General features: G+C 41.0%; 1 protein-coding gene across 1 annotated transcript in view; it reads left to right on the top strand.

Moving 5' to 3' along the window:
- dnah7 (dynein, axonemal, heavy chain 7) overlaps nt 1-23,554 on the top strand; it is a 461,512-nt gene that overhangs the window by 157,707 nt on the left and 280,251 nt on the right. Inside the window, exons 19-28 of the mRNA XM_068035667.1 lie at nt 3,081-3,274; nt 4,403-4,601; nt 9,593-9,733; nt 10,751-10,963; nt 11,715-11,824; nt 16,026-16,194; nt 16,290-16,392; nt 16,940-17,067; nt 20,014-20,226; nt 20,355-20,453. Of these exons, the coding sequence (XP_067891768.1) occupies nt 3,081-3,274; nt 4,403-4,601; nt 9,593-9,733; nt 10,751-10,963; nt 11,715-11,824; nt 16,026-16,194; nt 16,290-16,392; nt 16,940-17,067; nt 20,014-20,226; nt 20,355-20,453 (1,569 nt within the window). The remainder of the gene's footprint in view (nt 1-3,080; nt 3,275-4,402; nt 4,602-9,592; nt 9,734-10,750; nt 10,964-11,714; nt 11,825-16,025; nt 16,195-16,289; nt 16,393-16,939; nt 17,068-20,013; nt 20,227-20,354; nt 20,454-23,554) is intronic.

Here is a 23,554-nt window from a genome sequence, read left to right as displayed (position 1 = left end):
TATATTTGTCAACCATCATCAATATTATTCACTCCCATGTCAGGTAAAGCATGAGCTAAATGTAGATTAGAGCTCTGAAATAAAATTTTAAAATGCTGAAACTCAACAAGTCAGGCAGCATTTGTGGAAGGAGAAACTATGTTAATGATTCCACTGACCTGAAACATTGGCCCTGATATTGATAGGGATGGGTTTTTTGAGCGAGAGAAGATTTTGACTCCACTGTGGTGTCTTTATTTTTGACAGGATCCCCAACTGATTGACAGGCTTTGCTCCCAATCAGGCAGGGAGCACTCCAGAACAGCCCACAGGTGCAGGTAGGCACCCTGGAGCTGCTGGTCGGAGTGTGGAGGGTGTTGGGAGCCGATCCGTGACTCCAGCATTGGGAAGGGTAGATTCCAGAGGGGTCCAATCCCCAACCCTAGTGGGAGGGATGTCTGATCCCATGGAAGGGGGTCTGATCCCCAACCTTGGGGAACTTTTGGATTGGGGGTATGGTCTGATAGTAAGGGGCAGGAGGGTTCAGATGGCATGAATGAGGTATGCTTGATTGGTTGGGTTGAAGCATTCCTGCTCCTCTTGACCCAGAAGAAGTGCCGGAAAGGCACTTAGCTTCTCCCCAATGCTCTCCTCGCCTTCCTTGAGCTGCTGGATATCTTGAGTTCTGGGAATCCTGGCCAGCCAGGGTTAAACCTGAAAGCAGGTTAAATGTCAGCCTCTCAGCCCCAATATCAATGATCAATCCACCTCCTGGGAGCGAATTGGGTGTTTGCCACCTGTCCCGACTCCTTTACACACACAAGTAATTGGGTTGGAGGCAGATTGGGGTCGGAGTTGAGATTTTTAAATTTTTTGCGTCTCACCCGACGCCAACCCACCTGTTTTGTGGTGGGGGGGGGGGGGGCGGTGGGGGGTTAAAGTTACCCCCAGTAACTCTGTTTCTCTCTCCACATATGCTGCCGACTTGCTGTGTATTTCTAGTATTTTCAGTTTTTATTTTAGAGTTCCAGTTTCTGCAGTATTTTGCAGATTGGGGCTCTCTACCCAGGCCCAATAACGTGTTTTAATCTCAGGTCAAATGAAGTGTGATGGAAGGGGATTTACCAAACCTTACCCGCCCCACAGGGAAACCTTAGGCCTCCCTTCCCTATGCTTCCCCACCCCCTGTCCCCCACTCCCCCACCAGGATTCCTCACTTGGTGTACTTATCTTCCATCAGGCACATTCACCTGAGTATATGGTGGTGGCCTCCTGCCACTCTATTTTAACTGCCAAGCAGTCATTCACTAGTTGTTTTGGGCTGGAAGTCAGCAAGTGCCATGTTTAAATCAGGCCTAGATGGGTTGGCCGTTTGCTTTACTGTATTACACTGAGAGTTAAAATTAAGCCCGACAAGTCTTAATACTACAAGAAAAGCAAATACTTTGTTTCTAATAATGTAGATCTGTAATTCAAATCTTTGCAAAAAAAAAGATATCAGAAATTGGGATGTACAACTTTGTTGCTCTGTTTAATAACCTATAGTTTGCCACTGTCTGGCATGTATAGGGCCCTACCAAATTCACGGGCAAATTTTACAAATTTCATTGTCACAGCGTTCTGAGAATCGTGAATTTCATGATTTCATGTATTTAAATTGTAAATATCACGTGTCACAACAACCATGAAAATTATCTATTTTAAAACAAAAAAAAATACAAGGGATGTTTCTAGTTTCAAATGGCATTTATTGTATACTCAAAACTTTTGTAAAAAGCTGGCTATAAACAGGTTACATTCTTTACTCACTGAAGTCATTGGTTAAATGTGAGCATAGAGCAACCTGCAACTGTATCTTTCTTCATTCCATGTCTCTGCACTGTGAACACCTATCTAAGTTTAAACACAGCTCTCTCTGCATCCACAGAGTTCATTGCAATTGTCAGACAGCACCGTGTTAGTTTTGCAACGTAGGACTATTTTCTGAGCTCTCTTCTGACTTCTGAAAAATCGTTGCTCGATTTTCTGCGTGTTTGTTTTCCAGCAGTGAGGTGTTGGAAACTCTCTGTTGCGATGGCTTTCAGACTCTTAAGTGAACTGCTGCCTGCCGTGTGTGATCCAACAAAACATTGCAGCTTGTACAAAACAGTTTCTACCATCAGCATGCAGAATTTGGCTGCCACATTCTTTCACCCAATGTCCTGCAGTAATGGTTGTGGCCGTTTTTGATTTGCTCATTCCGGCATTCTCACTTGTCATAAGAACATAAGAACATAAGAAATAGGAGCAGGAGTAGGCCATTTGACCCTTCAAGCCTGCCCTGCCATTCAATAAGATCATGGCTGATCTGCCCCAGACTTCAACTCCTCTTTCGTGCCAGCTCCTCATAGCCCTCAACTCCCTGATATTTCAAAAATCTATCTACCTCCAGTTTAAAAACTTTCAGTGATCTAGCCTCCACAAGTCTCTGGGGTAGAGAATTCCAGACATTCAGTACCCTCTGAGAGAAGAAATTCCTTCGCTTGCTTATCTGTCTGCTAATACTTGAGACTGCTTCTCTCAAAACTGTACCGGAACCCCTCTCTCATCTACCAATCAGCCAGTTGAGCCTTGTATCAATCACTAAAATGCTCGATGTTTGCAATGTGCCCAGCAATCAGTGAGGTAAGCCTTTTGTCAATGAATAAAACACGTTAAGTTCGCAAAAATGGATGATTTCACGGAGGACCCAAGATTTCACAGTCCATGACGCATTTTTCATGGCTGTGAATTTGGTAGGCCCCTAATCATGTATTACCATTTTTGACTTTTACATTACAACTTAAGTCGCCGTTGAAGTCACATGAGAGGCACAAAATGTGCATTAATGCTCATTAATTTTGAAAGCCCAGGTTTCTGCCAGTAAGGCAAATGAAATTGTGTAGAAATAGACCCAGTAGAAAACTGAGGCAATTAACATTTCTATTTGTACTAGTAAAATAAAATATGAAAGGATTATCATTTCAGTTTCCAAATATTACTTAACCCTTTATATGTTCTGACTTTTATGACCAATTTTCTAAATGAAACCAGCTATATTAAGTAAAATGTTACGTCTGCAGGATACGCATGTTCTGTCAGTGGTATCCATAGAAAAAATGATCGATAAACTAAAAAAATCAAATGCCCTGCTGGATTTGATCCTTAAAGGACTTAATAATTATTTGGAAAAGAAGCGTCTCTTCTTCCCACGATTTTTCTTCCTGTCTAATGATGAGTTGCTGGAGATCCTTTCAGAGACCAAAGATCCGACCAGGTATGATTTTTTTGATGCATAATCTGCTTAAAACTTTATGTGGTGCTGTTAAGAGGTTTTGGATAGTTATTCCTGTGTAGACTGTCAAAAAATTGCCTGCTATTTATAAGACCTTTTAACTGATACCTGCTTACTGGATGAATATTTCTGAGATTGGAAGGGTTGTGTAGCTGTCGCTGATGAGCTAACATAAGCAAATAATGTGATGCTTTCTAAAAGAAACTGCAGATATTGGGCCTTGGGCCTGATCTTAATGAGTCTGCCGGTCAAGAATTGTGCAATGTCAGGCCACTGATGGTGTCACAGCGGATCTCAACTTAGTGAGTCTGTGGTTAGGGCCTGGGGTCAGGTTCGGGATTGAGTTGGGTCGTGTCGAGTCAGGCTATAGATCGGAGTCTGGGAATCGTGGGATTGGGAGAAGAGACTGGGTTGGGGAATGGGGGCATATAGGCGGGGGTGAGGATTGGGGATTGGGAGCAGCAGGGATTGTAGGTCCAGGTCAGGAGATGTGGGGTGCAGATTGGGAGCAGGGAAAATCTTGTGGGGGTGGTAGTTAGAATTGGTGGCAGTGATCGATTCCTTCAAAATGGGATCAGAGAAGCATTCCTGCTCCTCCTGGTTCTAGATTCAGATGTTATTTGCCACCTTATTTGGCAGGTGATCCGTAGGAGCTGGCTACCTTGGACAAACCAATCTTGAAGAGCCAATCTCAAGCATGTGTTAGGTCCTTTTATTTGCAAATTCAAAGGGCCTAACACCTGCTTCAGGTGTGGGCAAAGGACACTTTTTTTAACCTTACCAATTTGGTGGATAGCACTTCTGTCCAGGAATATGCGCACGCATCCTGTCCGCCAGGAGCTTAGTGGTTAGATAAACCCCAGCAAAACAGGTGCTGTGTGGTCACATTTATGGGCCACAGGAGCCAATTTTTAGAATGGCACTGGTAGCGGAAAATCTTATCCATTGATAGCCCATACATAATATTGGATCATCCATTCCATAGATTTTCCAAAAAAATCTGCTTAATGATCCAAATAGGCAGAAATTGAAAAGTAAGATTCTAATAGAGATCATGGAAGTTGTTAAGCAATGCATTTTAAATTCTAAAGATTTTGATTCTTGCTACAGAGTACAGCCTCACTTGAAGAAGTGCTTTGAGGGCATTGCAAAAGTTGTATTTACTGATATCTTGGAAATAACCCATATGAAAAGCAGTGAAGATGAAGTGGTGGAACTTATTGATATAATTTCCACTGCAAAAGCCAGAGGTCAAGTGGAAAAATGGCTGCTAGAACTCGAGTCAGCCATGGTGAAGTCCATTCACAAGGTAGTGTGTGCCTTTTTATGACTAGATGCATTAATCAATTTTGAGTCAAAAATAGTTACTTCCTTCATATGGTAGGGATTGTTTTTATTTTATGCCTTGCTAAGCAAATATAACTTGCATGACATTTGATGGATATTATACATAATTCCACCAAGCCAATAATGATTAATATCTGACATGTAAGGGGCAGTTTTAACCCACCCAACCCGGGGTGTGCTGTTAAAATTGCTTTGTAGTATGTACCATGTTGTTCCCACTGGCCACCATCTTAACCATGCCATTTTTGGGCAAACGCCAGAAACTGGTGGGGACCTCACGCATACATGCAAATGGGGATCCTATAAGGTTATTTAGTCCCCCATGAAATTTAAATGTGAAATCATACTAGCCTTGTCCAACACTCAATCTGCTAGTAAAACCTAGTGGGATTGTACTCGGGGCCACATGAAGCACTATTTAACGCTGCACATACCCGCAACCAATTGTGTTGAACACATGCCATTGTGTTCTTTGTATTACTATGAGAGTTTCAAGCTTCCAAGTTGCTTCTTTCTGAGATGTTTTGTTTTAGATTAGGCTCACAGCTGAGCATGGAGGCCATTATATCCACTTTGGTTTGGATGGAGGAAAAACAAGAGCAGCAGCCTCAGCAAAGACCATGAGCAGCAGGTGGGGGGCTGCTTGCAGGAGACTCTACCTAGCCCGCAGAGTCTACAGGTCAAGTCACTTTCTGGACCAATGCATCAGGAGGCTGATCTTCTCCAGGCAAGCTGTTGTGCGCCTCTGTAGCCTCCTCCAACAAGACCTGCTACCTCCTGGACTAAGTGGCTATGCTTTGTCAGTAGCTGTCAGTCACCACAGCCCTTAACTTCTTTTCGGTAGACTCATTCCACAGACTGCTGCAGGGACATCGCCCTCATATCCAAATCTGAAGTGTACAGCTGCATCAAGCAGATCACCAATGCCAGGGTCAACCAATACATCACTTTCTCCATTGATACCAGTCAACATGAGAGAGTGCAGGGATTTGCAGCAGTGGTAGGCTTCCCTTGTCACCAAGGCACATCGGTTGCCATGAAGGCGCCAGAAGATCAGCCAGCAGCTTTCATAGATAGGAAATGCTACCACTCAATTAACATCCAACAACTCATCACCAATTACAGAAACTGGATCATAGTTTATGCAATGTTTTTAGGCAGTTGTTCATCCTGTGACATGCAGCTTTCCCCCCGTATTCAACCCTTCCAGGAACAAAAGATGCCTCTAACATACATGGCTCATGCTTCCCCTCCATAAAGCCTGAACAACACAGGTATATAATCAGAGCAATAGGACCACAAGACCATAATGGAGTACAAAAAGGTTCACGTGTCTCAACAGATCTGGAGGCTCCATACAATATGGCCATCAAAGGGTCTCCCACAGTGGCGTGCTGCATCCTGCACAACCTTGCCATTCCAGAGGAGGCTGCATTTGGAGGATACCGGCAACATTAGCAATTCTCATTGAATGAGAAAAATCTGAGTGACGGTGAAGAAGCATCAGAAGAATGAGATGCCACCTCAACACCTTGTTGCCAGAGATGAGACAATGTCACAGTGATTCTGGTGACCTGCTAATTCTTCTGCCCTGAAAACTTACACAAAGCTCCTTTGCATTAACAGCCTGTGGGCTATATTTTCCCAGCCCTTTGGAGATGGACTAAGAGGCAGGAGGGCTGGCAATATGGTGGGGGAAGGCATTAGGAGGGGAGCCCAACGTGGGGGGGTGGGGGGGGTGGTGGTGGTGGTGCTCTCCAAATCTTCGAATGATCCTTCTTCCAGCAATGGCAGCTCAGTATCATGCAGTTGCAGCTCAAGCTCCAAGTTCCAGCAGCAACCAACATTCCTCACTCTCACGATATTCATGTAATATGCAAATTTGGTATCAGGGAAAGCAACCACCCTTTGGTGGTTCACTGCAAATTATGCTGTGAAAATGGATGGGCTGCCCATTACTTAGGTGGCAACCCTGCCGATCATATTAAAATGAAGCCTGGAGTTAAAGTTGTTCAGTCCTCACGCTGTTGCCGTTGGATATGTTTACCTCTTGCCCTGCCTGAATCATGCTCCCAGTTAAAGGTCTCCCTAGAGTGACTCTGATTATGTGTGCTGATATTCCGAGGTCACTGTCAGAAATCATATACATAGTATTGTAAGATTTAGATTCGTGATGGAGAAGAACAAGGAGCAATCTGGTATAAAAATACTTAACTTGAGGAAGGCTAATTTCAGCGAATTGAGGAGAGTTGTGGCTTGGGTAAATTGGATTCAAAGTCTGGCAGGCAGAAATTCAATGGAGCAATGGTGGCCTTTAAGGGGAGATGGTTTAGGTACAGTCTAGGTATATTCCCACAGGGGGGAAAGGGAAGGCAATCAAAGGCAGAACTCTCAAAATGCGAAAGAATGAAAGAATTGGATAAAGCAGAAAAAGGGGACAGATATCAGTTAAATAATACAAGGAAAGAGCAGGATGAATATAAAAAAAAGTATAGAGGAGAAGTGAAAAAGGAAATAAAGGAGCGAAGAGGCTGTGCGAGAATAAATTGGCAGATAACGTAAAAGGGATTCCAAAGTCTTTTATAGGCATATTAACAGTAAAGCATTTTCAGGGGACCAAAGTGAAGATCTATTGGCAGAATGGCAGAAGGCTGAGCTACTAAATGAATACTTTGTGTCGATATTTACCAAGAAAGAGGACTTTGCCAAAGGTATGGTAAATGAGGAGGTTGTTGGGATACTGGATGAGATAAAAATAAAGAGGAGGTACTAGCAAAGCTGTCACAAGTCACCCAGTCCAGATAGGATACATTCTAGGTTGCTGAGGGACGGATTTGCAGAGGTGCTGGCCACAATCTTCCCAATCTTCCTCACATACAGGGATGGTGCCAGAGGACTGGAGGATTGCAATTACCACACCCTTGTTCAAAAAAGAGGGGGGAGGATAAACCTGGCAATTACAGGTCAGTCAGTTAATGTCAGTGGTGGGAAACTTTAAAAACAATAATTTGGGAGAAAATTAACAGCTACTTAGGCAAGCATGGAATAATAGAGCCAGCACAGATCTGTTGAGGACAAATCATGCTTGACTAACTTGATTGAGTTTTTTGATGAGTTAACAGAGAGGGTGGATGGGAGCAGTGCAGCTTATGCTGTGCATATGGATTTAGAAAAGGTGCTTGGGTACAAACAAGAAGAGTGGTCAGGAAGTGGTCACAGCTCCAGGGACCCGGGTTCGATTCTGGGTGCTGCCTGTGCGGAGTTTACAAGTTCTCCCTGTGTCTGCGTGGGTTTCCTCCGGGTGCTCCGGTTTCCTCCCACATGCCAAAGACTTGCAGGTTGATAGGTTAATTGGCCATTATAAATTGCCCCTAGTATAGGTAGGTGGTAGGGAAATATATAGGGACAGGTGGGGATGTGGTAGGAATATGGAATTAGTGTAGGATTAGTATAAATGGGTGGTTGATGGTCGGCACAGACTCGGTGGGCCGAAGGGCCTGTTTCAGTGCTGTATCTCTAAAACTAAAGGGACAGAGAGATTAACAAAGTAATACAGCATTAGAGACTAAGGTGACATCAGGGCAAAATGAAAATGTTAAAACAAAAGGCACTATGTCTGAATGCATGAAGCTCTCGCAACAAATAGATGATTTACTAATACAGATAGAAATAAATGGGTTTGATCTAATAGACATTATGAAGATGTGGTTGCAGAGTGACCAAAGTTGGGAATTAAATATTCCAGGGTACTTGACTTTTAGAAGAAATAGGCAAAATGGGAAAGGAGGAGGGCGGTGCCCCTGATAATAAAGGATAATAAAGACAGTAGCGAGAAAGGATCTTAGCTTGGAAAATCAGATGTATAATCAGTTTGGGTGGAGATAAGAAACAACAAGGGGGCAGAAAACACTGGCGGGAGTAGATTCTAGGCCCCTTAACAGTAATTGTAATATCAGGCAGAGTTTAATTCAGGAAATTAGAGGTGCATGTAAGAAGTGTAATGTAGGGGAGCGTTAAGCTTCATAAGGAGTGTGAAGGAGGAGATCATGGAATGTATATACAAGATAATTTTCCAGATTAGTATGTTGAAGAGCCAACTGGAGAAGACTATTTCAGATGTGGTATTCAGATCCACCCCAGAGAGATGTGGATGCTCATTTTTTGAGTATATTCAAGACAAGGATTAATAGATTTTTGGATACTAAGGGAATCAAGGGATAGTGCGGGAAGATGGAGTTGAGGTAGAGGATCAGCCATTATCATATTGAATGGTGGAGCAGGCATGAAGGGCTGCAAGGCAATCCCCAGCTCCTATTTCTTATGCTCTGCTGTTTGATGAAGTATCATATAGCTGGCTTTTTAACAAAATTGAAGCCTATGGGTTAAGAAGGACAGTAGCAGCACAGATGCAAAATTGACTAAGGAATGGAAACCAAAGAGTTGTGGTGAATAGCTGCTTTTTTGGACAGGGAGGAGCTATATAGTGGCATTTCCCAGGGTTCAGTACTAGGATCACTGCTGTTTTTGATATATATTAATGACTTGGACTTGGGGGTCCAATTGGGCAATATTTGAAATTTGCAGATGACACAAAACGTGGAAGTGTAGTAATCATTGAGGAAGATAGTAATAGACTTCAAGAGGACATTGACAGGTTGGTGGAATGGGTGAACACACGGGAGATAAAATTTTATGTAGAAAAATGAGAGGTGGCTCATTTTGTTAGGAAGAATGAAAAGAGATTATACGGTATAGTTAATACAAGTGCTATGATTACTACTTTTATGGTTTATTCATTAAATTAACTGCTGTATTGATTCTATCCCTTTCTGTGTATCTAGAACAGCAGAAAGACAAAAACTGCATTAAAAATCCTAACAACAAAAGAACTTAAATGACTATTAACTGCACAAAAGCTGCTTATACAGATTTTGTTTTGTACTTAATGTAAAGGTTATTGGCCAAGCAATTGAAGCTTATCCAAAGACTCCACGTATAGATTGGGTGAGAAACTGGCCTGGTCAGACAGTGTTGTGTGTCTCGCAGATGTTTTGGACAGAAAAGGTTCAAAAGTCTATTAAAGCTGGTCCACAGGTAAGCAAAGTTAGGAGAATGAGTAGAAAAAAATCTACTTTTAAAATCAAAATGGTTTTCTGTAAATACTTACATTTTCAAACTGCTACATATACTGTGGTTGAAATAAATAGTTGGAAAGTTGTAATTTTAAAGCTTTGTTTTTTTTATTTCATCTGTTTAACCTATTAAACCTCTTCACTGAAAGTAGAATAAGCTTGCGAAGCATTGCTTTTGATCCACTCTGTTCAATTAATTTAGTGCTATTCTGAGCAGAAAAATTGCAATTATGATGAAGAATGTAATGTTACTCTCTAGTATTATAATTTTGGCATCCTTTTGTTGCATTGTAAGCAGGTGGTTTAAATTGACAGTCATCTTCAATAATTTAAATTATCAAGTTGAAGAATTCTTTTAAAAGCAGTAGAGTTAAAACAACGTTACAATGGGCTCAACGTAAGCTCGAGGAATAGCACCTCATCTTTCGACTAGGCACTTTATAGCCTTCCAGACTCAACGCTGAGTTCAACAATTTCAGATCATAACCTCTGCCCCTTTTTCTGGATGACAGCTATTGGTGCTGATTCTGCTTTTCCCATTTACAGCTGCTCTGGATACATCTTTTGTTTATTTACTTGTCCCATTTTCATCACTTTTTGCCTTGTACTATCATTCTTTTTGTCATTTAATTTCTCCTGCCTTCCACCCTATCACAGACCTTCCCATTTACTCTTTCCTCTCCTCTCCCCTTTCCCTACTGTTACATCTCTAAGCACTCCCTGTTCTGGCGAAAGGTCACCGGCCTGAAATAGTAACTCTGTTTTCATCTTCACAGATGCTGCCAGACCTGCTGAGTATTTCCAGCATTTTCTGTTTTTCTTTCAGCTTTCCAGCATCCACAGAACTTTGCTCTTACAATGGACTAGTTCTTTTGCCCATTCATAGTCAATGGCAGAAAACCTGTTTGCTATGTATATGGTAAATTGAGTTTGATCCTGATTGCATACAGTTAAATGGCCTACCCCATTTCCTTTTTAGGCCCTTGAGCATTTTCTGGATCAGAATAACAAGCAGATTGATGACATTGTTACCTTAGTGCGTGGAAAACTAACCAAGCAGAATCGTATTACTCTAGGGGCATTGGTTGTGCTAGATGTTCATGCCAGAGATGTCTTGGCAGTTCTGGTAAAGAAAAAAATCAGTGATGAAAATGACTTTGAATGGTTGAGCCAGCTGAGGTACTACTGGGAGGTGAGTGAATACTTGCCTGTAAGAACATTTTTAGTTAGATTAATAATATTAGTCATTTTATTGCCTTGCCGGGGCCCGACCGATCACCCCCCCGCCCCCCTGCCCCCGGCGAGGCAACCCAAACTTACCTACACTCCTAGCTCCATGTCATTGGCAGTCCCAGCAGTGGCCACCGCTCCCGCTCGCGCTGCAGGGACTAAGAGGCGCTGGCCCGATGATTGGCCAGCAGCTCAATGAGGCAGGACTTCCTCCCTCAAGTAGGTGGAAGTCCGCCTTGGAACAATTAAAGCCCGGGGACCCGTAAAATGCGGGATGGATCCCTGGGCTAGGCGGAAGCGGGTTCGCCACTGACTTTTACGTCGGTAGCCAGCTCCCGTCCGCCCGATATAAAATCCAGCCCCCTGTCTACTTCACTATTCCAATCAGGTGCGATTGTGATTTGTGCCAGGTGCGACATTGAAGCTAAAAGATAGGCAGACTCCTGCCCTGGCGTACTTCTGGCAGTGTAACAATAACGCTGGATTTCTAGGCTCAGCACCAGAGGTTCATCATGGAAAGCGATAATAATCTACAGATATTTAATTGTTTGAGAAAATTAGGGAATAGTGCCTGTGATTTGAAAAACAAAGTTAGAACAATTCAACTGAATAGTAAAACTGGATGGTAATTGAGATATGCCAACAAAATTATGCTGTTAGTACCTTGGCAAATGTGATAGCCTTTTTGCAGCTCCTTGTACTCTTCACTCCAGGAAAATGAACTTCAGACAAAAATGATCAATGCGGGTTTAGCCTACGGCTATGAATATCTTGGAAACACTGACCGACTTGTTATCACTCCACTTACAGACAGATGCTACAGGTGGGCTTTTTTGTATTTGATACTTGAATAGAAAAAATAGGTTACAGTGCTAGGGTATATTGCTAAGTAAATAATGAGAAGAATACTGAAATACATTAGGACAAACTGTATGAAGCAGTGTAATGTCAAAGTACCTGAATCCAGTAATTCATAATATATAAGTTAAAGTAGAATCTATAGTAACTTCCATTTTTCCCACAAAATCCCTGATCTCATATTTTAACAATAAAGCAAAAATCTATTATAGCAATGAGGTGTTCCCTGTACGTTGGGGGTACTCAGTGATCTTTGGTTGAGGTACAGAATCCCAGGTAATGGCTTGCATGAAGGCCACTTTCACAGATTCACCACAAGTCAGTTCCATGTGTTTATTTTTTTTAACAATAGAATAGGTTTTGAAAAAGAAAATATCAACAGATATTCAAAATCATCAAATCATGAACACAAATAGTTTTTACTTAGTACTGAATGCATTTAATGGAATGTGCTTAATTATTTTCCTGACTAGATTGTCAACATTTGTTTCCAAAAACTGAATGTCTAAAACTTGTATCATGCACCTTCTCCACTCAAGTGGTATATGGACAGCTCGGAGAACTGCCTCCACAGAACTGTCCTTCAACTATGGTGTGATAGGTTCCATAACTTTCCAAGCCATTTGCCATTCTTTTCATTAACAGTCCCAATTGGAAACACCCAGGCACTGAATTATTCAGACTAAGATGCCTCCTGATTATAAGGACCTAAAGGATGACAATATGACATGTAAACAAACCCATAGAACCACTTGCTGGGGGGATCTTCTAGCTGAGATGTTTCTCTTTAAAGCTATTTTTCCATTTGTTTCAATTGAGGGGAGGTGTGTTGTACTGTGAGATGACAGGACGCAAAATAAAGGAGGAAGTGCCTACATTAAGCCCAATTTCCAATAAAAATAATTGCTTACACGTTGTCTATTTTAAAAATTAAAATTTTTTCCCTTCTCTATTTTATTCCTAAAGACTTTCTTTCTGCAATATTCCTGTTACTTTGACCCATGTATTTATAGTGTGATCTCAGCTATATTAAACATTAGGAACAAGCTCCATTTCCTAGTGACTGACTCCATCCTTCTTCCTGGCCACTGTCTGAGGTTGAACCAGTCCAATTGCAACCTTGGCATCCTATTTGATCCTGAACCGAGCATCCGACTCAATATCCTCTCCATCACCAAGACAGTCTACGTCCACCTCCCTAACATTGCAGATCTCTGCTTCTGCCTCAGCTCATCTTCTGCTGAAACTCTCATCCTTGCATTTGTTACCACTAGACATGACTATTCCAATGCTTTCCTGGCCATACTTCATAAATTTGAGCTCATCCAAAACTTTGCTGCCTGTATCCCAACTCACACTAAGTCCCATTCACCCATCGTCCTTATTCTTGCTGTCATACATTGATCTCCCGGTCCTGCAGCAACTTGATTTTCAATTCTCATCCTTGTTTTCAAATCTCTTCATGAAATTGCCCATCCTATCTATGTAACTATGTAACAACCTTCCTAGATCTCTATGTATCTCCAATTCTAGCCTCATGAACATCCCCAGTTTTCATTGCACCACCATTTGCAGTTTTGTCTTCAGCTGTGTGGGGCCCTAAGTTCTGGAATTCCCTCCTTAAACCTACCCGTCTCTCCCTAGCTTTCTCTCCGCATTTAAAATGCAGCTTGAAACCTAACACTTTGATCAAGTCTTTGGTCACCTGTCCTAATATCTCAATGTGGCTTTGTGTCAATTTTTGTCTGATTATGCTCCTGTGAAGTGCCTTGGTACTTAGCTACGCTAAAAGCACTGGATAAATGCAAGTTGTTGTTTTATGTACTGTTCCCTGTGGGCGTTTGGAAAAATTTACAGAAAACGTTAGAGAAATTTTTATTTACCAATGATGTGAGTGAATAATGAAGTGGAGAAGCCATTCTATTGCCCAGTGATCACATGATGGTCTCTAATATTTTGTAGAAATTTTTTGAATGTTCAGATATCCACCCTCCAAGCTATGTTCTTTGAAAGGACGATGCTCAGATTTGGATTGGAGGCATAATTATATCTAGAAATTACAACGTGGAAGCAGGCCAGTTGGCCCAATCAGTTCATCAGTATTCATTCTCCATGAAAGAAAATAGTTTTTTTTTTAGATTAGAGATACAGCACTGAAACAGGCCCTTCGGCCCAACGAGTCTGTGCCGACCATCAACCACCCATTTTATACTAATCCTACACTAATCCCATATTCCTACCAAACATCCCCACCTGTCCCTATATTTCCCTACCACCTACCTATACTAGTGACAATTTATAATGGCCAATTTACCTACCAACCTGCAAGTCTTTTGGCTTGTGGGAGGAAACCGGAGCACCCGGAGAAAACCCACGCAGACACAGGGAGAACTTGCAAACTCCACACAGGCAGTACCCAGAATCGAACCCGGGTCCCTGGAGCTGTGAGGCTGTAGTGCTAACCACTGCGCCACTGTGCCACCCCCGCCACTGTGCCACCCCTAATCATATTTTCATAAGTTCTAATCATATTTACCTGTCCTCTTCCCATATCCCTTTATACCTTTATCCCTTCTCTTTCATCTGTATATCCAATTTACTCTTCAATGTTAATATAGTTTCTGCCTCAACCACGGGCACTGGAAATGAATTCCACAGCCTTACAACTTGTTGTGTAAAGAAGATTTTCTTGCTCTCTGTTCTAAAATTCTAGATTTAATCTGGTATTTATTGCCCTCATTCTGTACCCCTCAGCTTGTGGAATCATTCTACATCATCCCATCATTTCAAAATTTTAAACACTTGGATTATAATGCCCTGTGATCTCTGTTGTAATAACAAAATAGCCCAAACTTTTAAATTCTTCATATTTCCTCATAGGCATTCTAGTGAATCTGTGCTGTACCCTCTTTAAAGCCTCAATATCTTTCCTATTGTGTGGAGTCCAATTCTGCACGCACAACTCTGACTGAAGCCTTATTAAGATTTCATATACACTCATTTTTACCTCTTAGTTTTCATATTGTGTATTTTGTGTTAAAACCTAGAATTCTATTAATCTTTTTAATGACCTTATCAACTTAAGGCATTACCTTTAATGTCCTGTGAACCTGTACCCTCACATTCTTCTGCTTTTCCACTGTATCATGCCTAGTTTCATTCAGAGTATAATTGCTGCTTGTTTTTTTAGAAAAATGCACTGCCTCACGTTGATATTGAATTCCATGTGTTATTTTTTATCCCAGTTCCCCAGCTAATCGATATCCCTTTCTAACTTCCTTTAGACATCAGAAGGGTTACTTATATGTCCTATTTTTGTATCACCTGCAAATTTCAGCACCACTTCCTTTAGGCCTATATCCAAATCATTGATGAACAGAGCTAAACCCTGTGGGACTTAATGGATCACGCTGAAAAACTGTTTTTAACTCCTATTCTCTGTTTTTGTCCTTTTAACCAATTTTAATCCAATTTTCTATCCTCAGCTTAATTTCAAACGTGAATGCTATCCTATAATCTCCTACGTGGTATTTTGCCAAAACTTTCCTTAAGTTCATGAACACTACATCCACTGCACTTCCCATATTATGTTTGTCACCTCCTTAAAAAAATTATATGAGGCTTATCAAGCACAGTTGTCCCTTTAGAAATCCGCACTTGCTCTTTATCCGACCACAGACTTTAAGCTAACTGGCCTATAATTACTTGTATTTGCTCTTTTAATAAAGGGTTTGACATTGGTGTCTGCCAAAATAGTGGATGATGTGGGACTGGAATGAAGGTTACAACATAGTTTTTTAAGTACTCTAGTTTGCTTGTGGATTGACTGTATGAGTACCCTGGTTGCAGTACTAGAGGTCGAATTAGAGAAGCACAGTCTTAGCTGAAACCTGAATAGAGAAATGAGACAGAGAGAAAAATAAATCTGTATCTTCTGTCAACTTGTCAATAATAATGTTACCCTCTCTCATTTTTGCTTCTGCAGTCTGTGACTTTTATGTTGCAGACTTGTTTACGTCTCAGAATAATTTAAAGTTACAAAAGTGTACAAAAATACAGAGGTTTTACTTCTGATCATTGCTAAATTGGAATTGAAGTTAATATTTCTGTGTACATGAATTCGTGAGCTATGATGTATATCCTTTTGGTCTTGAATAAATATCCAGAACTTTGTTTGGTGCTTTAAATCTCCACCTTGGAGGAGCACCTGAAGGACCTGCTGGCACTGGTAAGACTGAGACGACTAAAGATTTGGCAAAAGCTGTAGCCAAACAATGTGTGGTATTTAACTGCTCTGATGGACTGGACTACATTGCCTTGGGAAAATTTTTTAAGGTGTGTATGATATCAGAATACAAGTTCCTAACAATTGAATTTTAATGTAGGAAATATTGTTGAATTTTTAATTGCAAACTTGAATCTGATTTCAGGGATTGCTCTCCTGTGGTGCTTGGGCATGCTTTGATGAATTCAACAGAATTGATCTGGAAGTACTTTCTGTTGTTGCCCAGCAAATTCTAACTATCCAAAGAGGTTTGTTAGTTTGGATTTTTAATGCATAGATTATCATTGAATTTAGTCCATTCCCTTTTCTTATGATGTAAAAATGATGGGATATAAGTTAAGCTGTTGTCAGTTTTTGTCTATAGACAGTTGTTCTGTCACTCAGTATTTTAAACAATATTTTATTGGATTCAATCTAACTTGGTATTTAATAGGGAAATTATTATCATGATCCATAAATTTTTGATCTTCAACTTGCTTGTATCTTTTATAATTTATTTTCCAGTTACCGAAATAGTAATTTAAACTGGCTCTGTTACAGCAAGTTCTATTCTCAGCTTGAATGGGGGAGTGGTGCATCTCTGACAGCAACTTTTAGATTTCTGTGCTTAATCACATATCGGATCGAGTGCTATTAGCCTTGCCACTATTTTGACAGCAATTTTTTGACCATAACTTAGCATGAATTGATTTTTATGATAAGAAAGGTGATTTCACAGAACCCCATACTCACCAGTGACATTTTTTTATATGTTTAGTTACATTTGAAGCTTTCTGTTCTCTTTCTGTACGGCAGGTATTGCAGCTGGATCAGATATATTGATATTTGAAGGAACTGAACTGAAACTTAACCCAACCTGTGCTGTTTTCATTACTATGAATCCAGGTTATGCCGGTCGTTCAGAGTTGCCAGACAACCTTAAGGTAGTTCTACATATTTCTTGTCATGGTTTGGGTCAGCTGGCAATGAGATGAATATTATTGTTTGTCATATGATTAAAAGCCAACCTTTGCATGGTCATCCATAATAAATTAAAAAAATACTGTAGATCTAAATCAGATGCAGTATTGATGCAGCTGCCAGAAAATTTTCCAACAATATAATAGTTTGATAATGCCCCCTAAATGCATTTGAATTTTGAATTAAATATTTTTGATTATGAAAAGGATGGACTTTTTTGATAAAATTTGTTTGATAAGTTTTAAGCAAGCGCTTTTTTACCCTATTGTTACAACTGAGGTGAGAGGAGTGCACTGTTAATTCAGTCCCACTTCTCCACAGGTCACAACATATTATTTAAATTTTCTCACTTATCGATACGGTTAATCATATATTCTATTTTTCCCAGAATAGAACACACCAACCAGATTTCTTTACTGAGCAACAAAATTATCAGTTTATTATAAAACACGTCTCAACTAGTAATGAGGAAAAACATAAACACACAGATTAAAATTTTTAAAGTCCCAACATTAAATTCTAAAGTCCCCTTTTTTAACCAGAGCATCTCACACTCACGCACACACACACACATTTAACCAAAACAAATAAAAAGGGATTTTTGAATCAGAGCTCTGCTACAGACTGTTGCGACCGACCGCTCCAGTCAAAGCCCCCAATTAAAATATATGATTCTGATTGTGGTGGGAGAAATGCACTGTTAATTCAAACCTGTCACTCCATAGATCGCCTAACGTATCATTTAAAACTTTCCAAATTAAAGAAAGACCCAGCCAAATTGTACCATCTATTAACCCCCGAATGAGGCTAACCAAACCAGGTATCTTTAAATCAACAAATTAACTCTTTAATTAGAAGAACTAAATTCTTAAATACTATGAAGATATAAACAACATTTAAAATAGAAAAAATTAGAGTCCTTGCAAATTTACAGTCCAATGTTGCATGAAGTCCTCACAGAATATTGCTTGAAGTCCTCACAGTCGTCCGATGCAGGAAAAAAGGTTCTTCCACAGTAGAACAGCCCATAGACTAACTTCAGCAGTAGGTGATGCTTTCCTTCTCCAGCGAATTTCAACAATTAACGACTTGCAAACACTTTCAATAGAATCAATCTGACTTTAGAGTTTTTGAGGGATAAAAGATTGTCACAGTCTAACTTCCCTTTCTTCAATTTAAATTACCAGAGATCTCTGTTTTGGCTTGACTTCTTTTAGAATTTTGAGAGATAATAATTAAGCAGCCTAAAATCCTATTCCTTCAATTTAAATGGCTGAGAGCTCTTTTTTCAAGTGCTAAACACCATATCTCTCTGTGTCCGTGTGTCCTTTGTGTCTGTGTTCTGTTAGAACAAACTGTCTTCAACTAAAAATCCATTTCAAAATTGAATTGTAACAAATGTATCACCTGATACTTACTCCCAGTGTCTGAATCTATGGTAACAAGAATGCAGCCTTTGAATCGCAGTCTCCAAATGGCTGTTTCTAAAGAAACAAAAATGCACCTTCCTATAACTCCTGAGGCTTGCTGGTTCTTAAAGCAAGACTGATCCTTTGCAAGCCTTAAAGGCAAACCGCATATTCCCGAAAAAAAAAACTACAGGACCATGACACAGACAAAAGAAAAACACCCGGGCGGATCACTTGCCCACTCCTGAAGAAAACAGCCAATGAGACACGCTGCACTAAAACTGGCATACAGTCCAACTTCAGACCGGCCACCGAGAGCTTTAGAACAGTTCTTTTCAGGCAGTGTTAAGAATTCTTTTTTAGCAGGCTTTCTTCAAATACAGGAAATAAGATGAAATGACACAATGGACTTCTCAGTTTTTTTAGGGAATTACTAGAAAGCGAGCTGGGTTCTGGTCTCTCCTTCTGCAAAAGACTTGACTTTTTTCCTTCCAGAAGGTAAACACACACACACACTGACACACAACCAGAAAGTTTGTCAGTTTTCTGCACATCCCAGGTGCTCTGCTACTGCTGGGCTTGTCCAATCAAAGGAGCACTTGTCACTTCTCTGCCCCGTTACCAGGGTTTCCGCTCCATCTCCAACCCGAGCCATGTGACAATCAGCAACACTATTGCTAATCTGGCTCCCTCAGTGTCCTTTTGATGGCTCTCTTTTTTCAAAAAAACTGGTCCAACATTTATTCAGCTTAACTATAAATTCCTTTAAAAAAAATATTTTTAACAAAACAAAACCACTTTCATAACTCTATGGACTTAATTTTAACCCTACCCGCCTGCCAAATTAACTTGATGACTTACCTGTCAATGTCCCACATGGATCCTGCCATCTTCAATTTTAACCTGCTCTTCTAAGCAGGTGGCAATTATTCTCACCTGAAGACAGTGGGGCCCTTATCTAAATATGCAGATTGCAATCCAATGATGCCAACAGGCCCTGGCTGTGATTTTAACTCTATTTTGAGCATGGAAGCCTCTGTGGATTTTCTGCTAGATAAAGCCATGTGAGAAGGAGACTTTGAAGGACATTTTTTTTTAGCTTTTCTTTGTTGCGGAGCAAGATTGCTCTTCTAGGCTTTACAAGGAAAGTTTAGAATTTCCTCCCGCTCTCCTCCGCTTTCCATACTGCGAGACTCCATAGTCCTTCGGCTCTCACACAGAAGCTAATTTCTGCTCACTTCCCACCTGTTCTTGGTGGGAAGATGGCTAGTTGCATGTGAATATTAATGTCGTCGTAGCTTTGTTTTGCCACGGACAGCTGGGAATCTAATTGAAATCTGTGGTTTCTTTCCGGAAACACTCCTGGTCAAAAGTCAAAAGTTAAAATCCCTCCTATATCTTTGCAAATTTGAAATAGACTTGCGTCACTAGAGTGAATTTTGCCAGAAATGTAATACCATATTTTAACATATGAATCATTTGATCATGTTTACCTTGTAGGCACTCTTCAGAACAGTAGCTATGATGGTACCAGACTATGCAATGATTGCAGAGATTGTACTTTATTCTTGTGGTTTTGTCAGTGCTCGACCTCTGTCAGTTAAGATTGTAGCTACCTATCGGCTTTGTTCAGAACAGCTGTCTTCACAGCCTCATTATGACTATGGGATGCGTGCAGTGAAATCTGTCTTAACTGCTGCGGGAAATATAAAGGTAATGTATGATGCTTAGTTATCCTAACGCAGCAGATTTTGTGACAAAAAGCTTATTATGCCCTATTATGTAATTTATTTATCATTAAGATTTTATTATAAATTTGGATATGTTTTTGTTGTATTTAGTTGAAATATCCAACAGAAAATGAAGAGATTTTACTACTGAGATCGATTATTGATGTTAATCTGCCCAAGTTCTTGTCTCATGATTTACCACTTTTTGAGGTAAAGCCATCTTTCCTTTTTTTAATGTTTTTAGCTTTGTTCTCCATTATTAATTATTTTAAAACTGTACAGTAGCTTAATTGTAATGTTAATAGCTGAACAATAACAGTAACTACAGTCAATTCATTCAAAAATTTTAAACAATGCAGTGCAAATTATCAGTTGACCTTGTTTTGAACAACTTGCTATACTTTTAAGGGTGAAAAATTTGTGGTCTGAATTTTCCCGGCTCCTTGATGCTGCAAGTCGTGGCATAGGGACTGGTAAAATTCTTTGGGGAGAGGCCTGCCTCGACCCATGACGTTGAGAAGGGCCCGCCGCATATTACTGGTGGCGGGGGGACCTCAGTGTCGGCCCCCACCACCTGGCGGTGGGCCCTTCATCCCCATATGCAAACCGACATTGATAAGATGTAAATGTACTTACCTGCAGGCGGCTGCCATCCCACACCGATTTTACGTCCTCTGTTCGGCCTTTGCGCACCTTCGGAACTCCGCATGGAGTTCCAAGGCGAGAACCTGGTGGGAAGGGGAGAGGAATAAAATTTTCAGGGTGGGAGGGCTGGAGGAGTGGGGAAACAATTTTGATTGGATGTGGGGATGGTGGGAAGGGGTTGAAGTGTAAAAGATTGAAGGTCGGGGGTGAAAGTTTGGGTATTTGAAAAAGCCAATTGTTGACTATTGGGGGGTTTGGGGAAGGGCCTCCATCACAGAAGTTTTTATTTAATAAAATTTTACCAGGATATTCCTTTAAAAATTAAAATTAGTCGTAAGGGCTTAAAACCCTTTGAAAACAGCGCCGGCATCCGCACGGTGGTGCCAGACGCCGTTGCTGGGGACACGGCGGCCGCCCCCACTACGTCATCGGGGGTGGCTGCTCCGCCCCCTCCATTTAAAGGAGTCCCTGCCTGTAATATTGTGGGGGCTCCTCGGTGGCCCTTCCATGTTGGAAGGACGCCAAGTTGAAAACGCGCGCGCGATTAAAATTCAGCCCTGTTTGTGTAACTTGCAGACTACGCTACCTGTGGGGTCCATGTGGTTTTCTTCGATGGTATCAATATCCGCACTAGAACTGGCACTACACGAATGAAATTTTTCCCAAGCGTTTATATAGAAACAGATTATTTTCAGTGCTTTCAAATGTATGACACAAATAAAGAAGACAAATAAGATGTTGGAATGTATTAGCAAGAGGATAGGACATAAGTTCTGAGGTAATAGTGAGCTCTTGAGCATTGGTTTGGCTGTAGCTGAAGAACGGTGCACAGTTCTAGCAACTGTACTATAGTGGGACCATCCTAGCTTTGGACATGGTATTAAGATAGCCATCCAATTTATACTGGAAATTAAGAATTTGGATACGAGGACAGATTAAGGAAGCTAGGAATGTTTACATTGGAGAAAAGGAGACTTGAGGAGACCTTATGGCGGTATTTGAGATTCTGAGAGGTATAGATAAATTGAAACCTAATAGATTTTTTGACATAGTTTATTTTAAAAAAAAATTATATTATGCTGGTATACAATAAAAACCTTTTACTTTTCCTACAATTATCACAGACACAATAGTATCTTATTTTTGCAGCACTTGTGATGGTTCCAAAGACTCCAAAACAGTTGTGACCCTTTCTATTCTGTTGGAGTTCCAATATTTTCAGCTTCGTTTCACTCTGCTATGTTTATAAGCTTGTGGCTCTTGCAAATTCATACTACCCATTTTTTGAGGAATATCCCTCTTCAACTGACCACTCACACTCAGTTTCCTATACTTGTTCCTTTTAAATTTAGTGATTACAAGTTCCAGGTTTTTGACTGAGTGTTTTGACTGAGGCCAGTTATTGCTTCCTCTTGCTGATTTGTATAGCAAGGGATTGAGCCTGCATGGTCTGCAGGAGATGCCTTTTTGCAGTTCCTTAACTATACTGTACAAACTCCTTTGGCTTCATGAAAGTAACAATTTTAGGTTTTAAATATTTTTTAAAAAAGTCTTAAACGGTTATTTTGAAATAAATATGCATAATGATGGGGAGCCCCTTCAACCCATCCATCATCCTATCTCCAAACTGTACTTTTTCACAAAGGTTCTTGAACAAGCTGTTTCCACCCAGGTCTGTCCTCACCTCTCTCACCATTCCTTGTTCAAGTCCTTCTCATCTGCTTTTCAACCAAGCCTCAGCACTCATCACTCTGATCAGTCGCCAATGGCATTAGTTTTACTGTGCCAGCTGCACCCTACTCTCTTTGAGCTCTTTGACCTCCTTGCGACCTTTGACCATTCCTTTTAATTATACTTGTCCTTTTCCCCAGTTTACCTCCCTTCTTTACAACGCATTGGGCAGAATTTTATGAGTGTGCTACATTTCGCAGCGGCGTGCTCTCATCTCGCCAGTCCGCTCGCGCGTATGCGCCGTCACTGAGCCCCCGAGATATTTCGCACAGGGGCTCATTTAAATGAAGGGGGTGGAGCGGCTGCCCCCGATGACGGAGTGGGGGAGGCCGCTTCGTCCCCGGCAACAGCGTCCGGTACCACCACGCAGGTGCCGGCGCCATTTTTAAAGGGCTTCAAGCCCTTCATGTAAATCTAAATGTTTAAAGGTCCTGCCACACAAATCTTTGAAATAAAATTTTATTCCAACTTTGCATCCCCCCCCGCCGCCCCCCCCCCACCCTCCCAATGAGTCCTCAATAAATAAAATTACCTCTACCCCCCGGAAAACCAATTTTTCAAATAACGAACTTTAACCTTCATCAGTAAAGTGATGAAAAGTGTCATCAACAGTACCATCAAGCGGCACAAGTCAGGAGTGTGATGGAATACTCTCCACTTGCCTGGATGGGTGCAGCTTGAACAACACTCGAGAAACTCGACACCATCCAGGACAAAGCAGCCCACTTGATTGGCACCCCATCCTCAAACATTCACTCCCTCCACCATCGAAGCACAGTGGCAACAGTATGTACCATCCACAAGATGCACTGCGGCAACGCACAAGGCTCCTTAGACAGCACCTTCCAAACCTGCGACCTAACCATCTCCCCTTAACATTCAATGGCATTACCATCGCTGAATCCCCCACTATCAACATCGTAGGGGCTACCATT

This window comes from Heterodontus francisci, chromosome 7 (genome assembly GCF_036365525.1).
Source record: "Heterodontus francisci isolate sHetFra1 chromosome 7, sHetFra1.hap1, whole genome shotgun sequence".
NCBI lineage: Eukaryota > Metazoa > Chordata > Chondrichthyes > Heterodontiformes > Heterodontidae > Heterodontus > Heterodontus francisci.
Note: the sequence above shows the minus strand (reverse complement) of the source record. Positions and strands in the feature narration are given on the sequence as shown.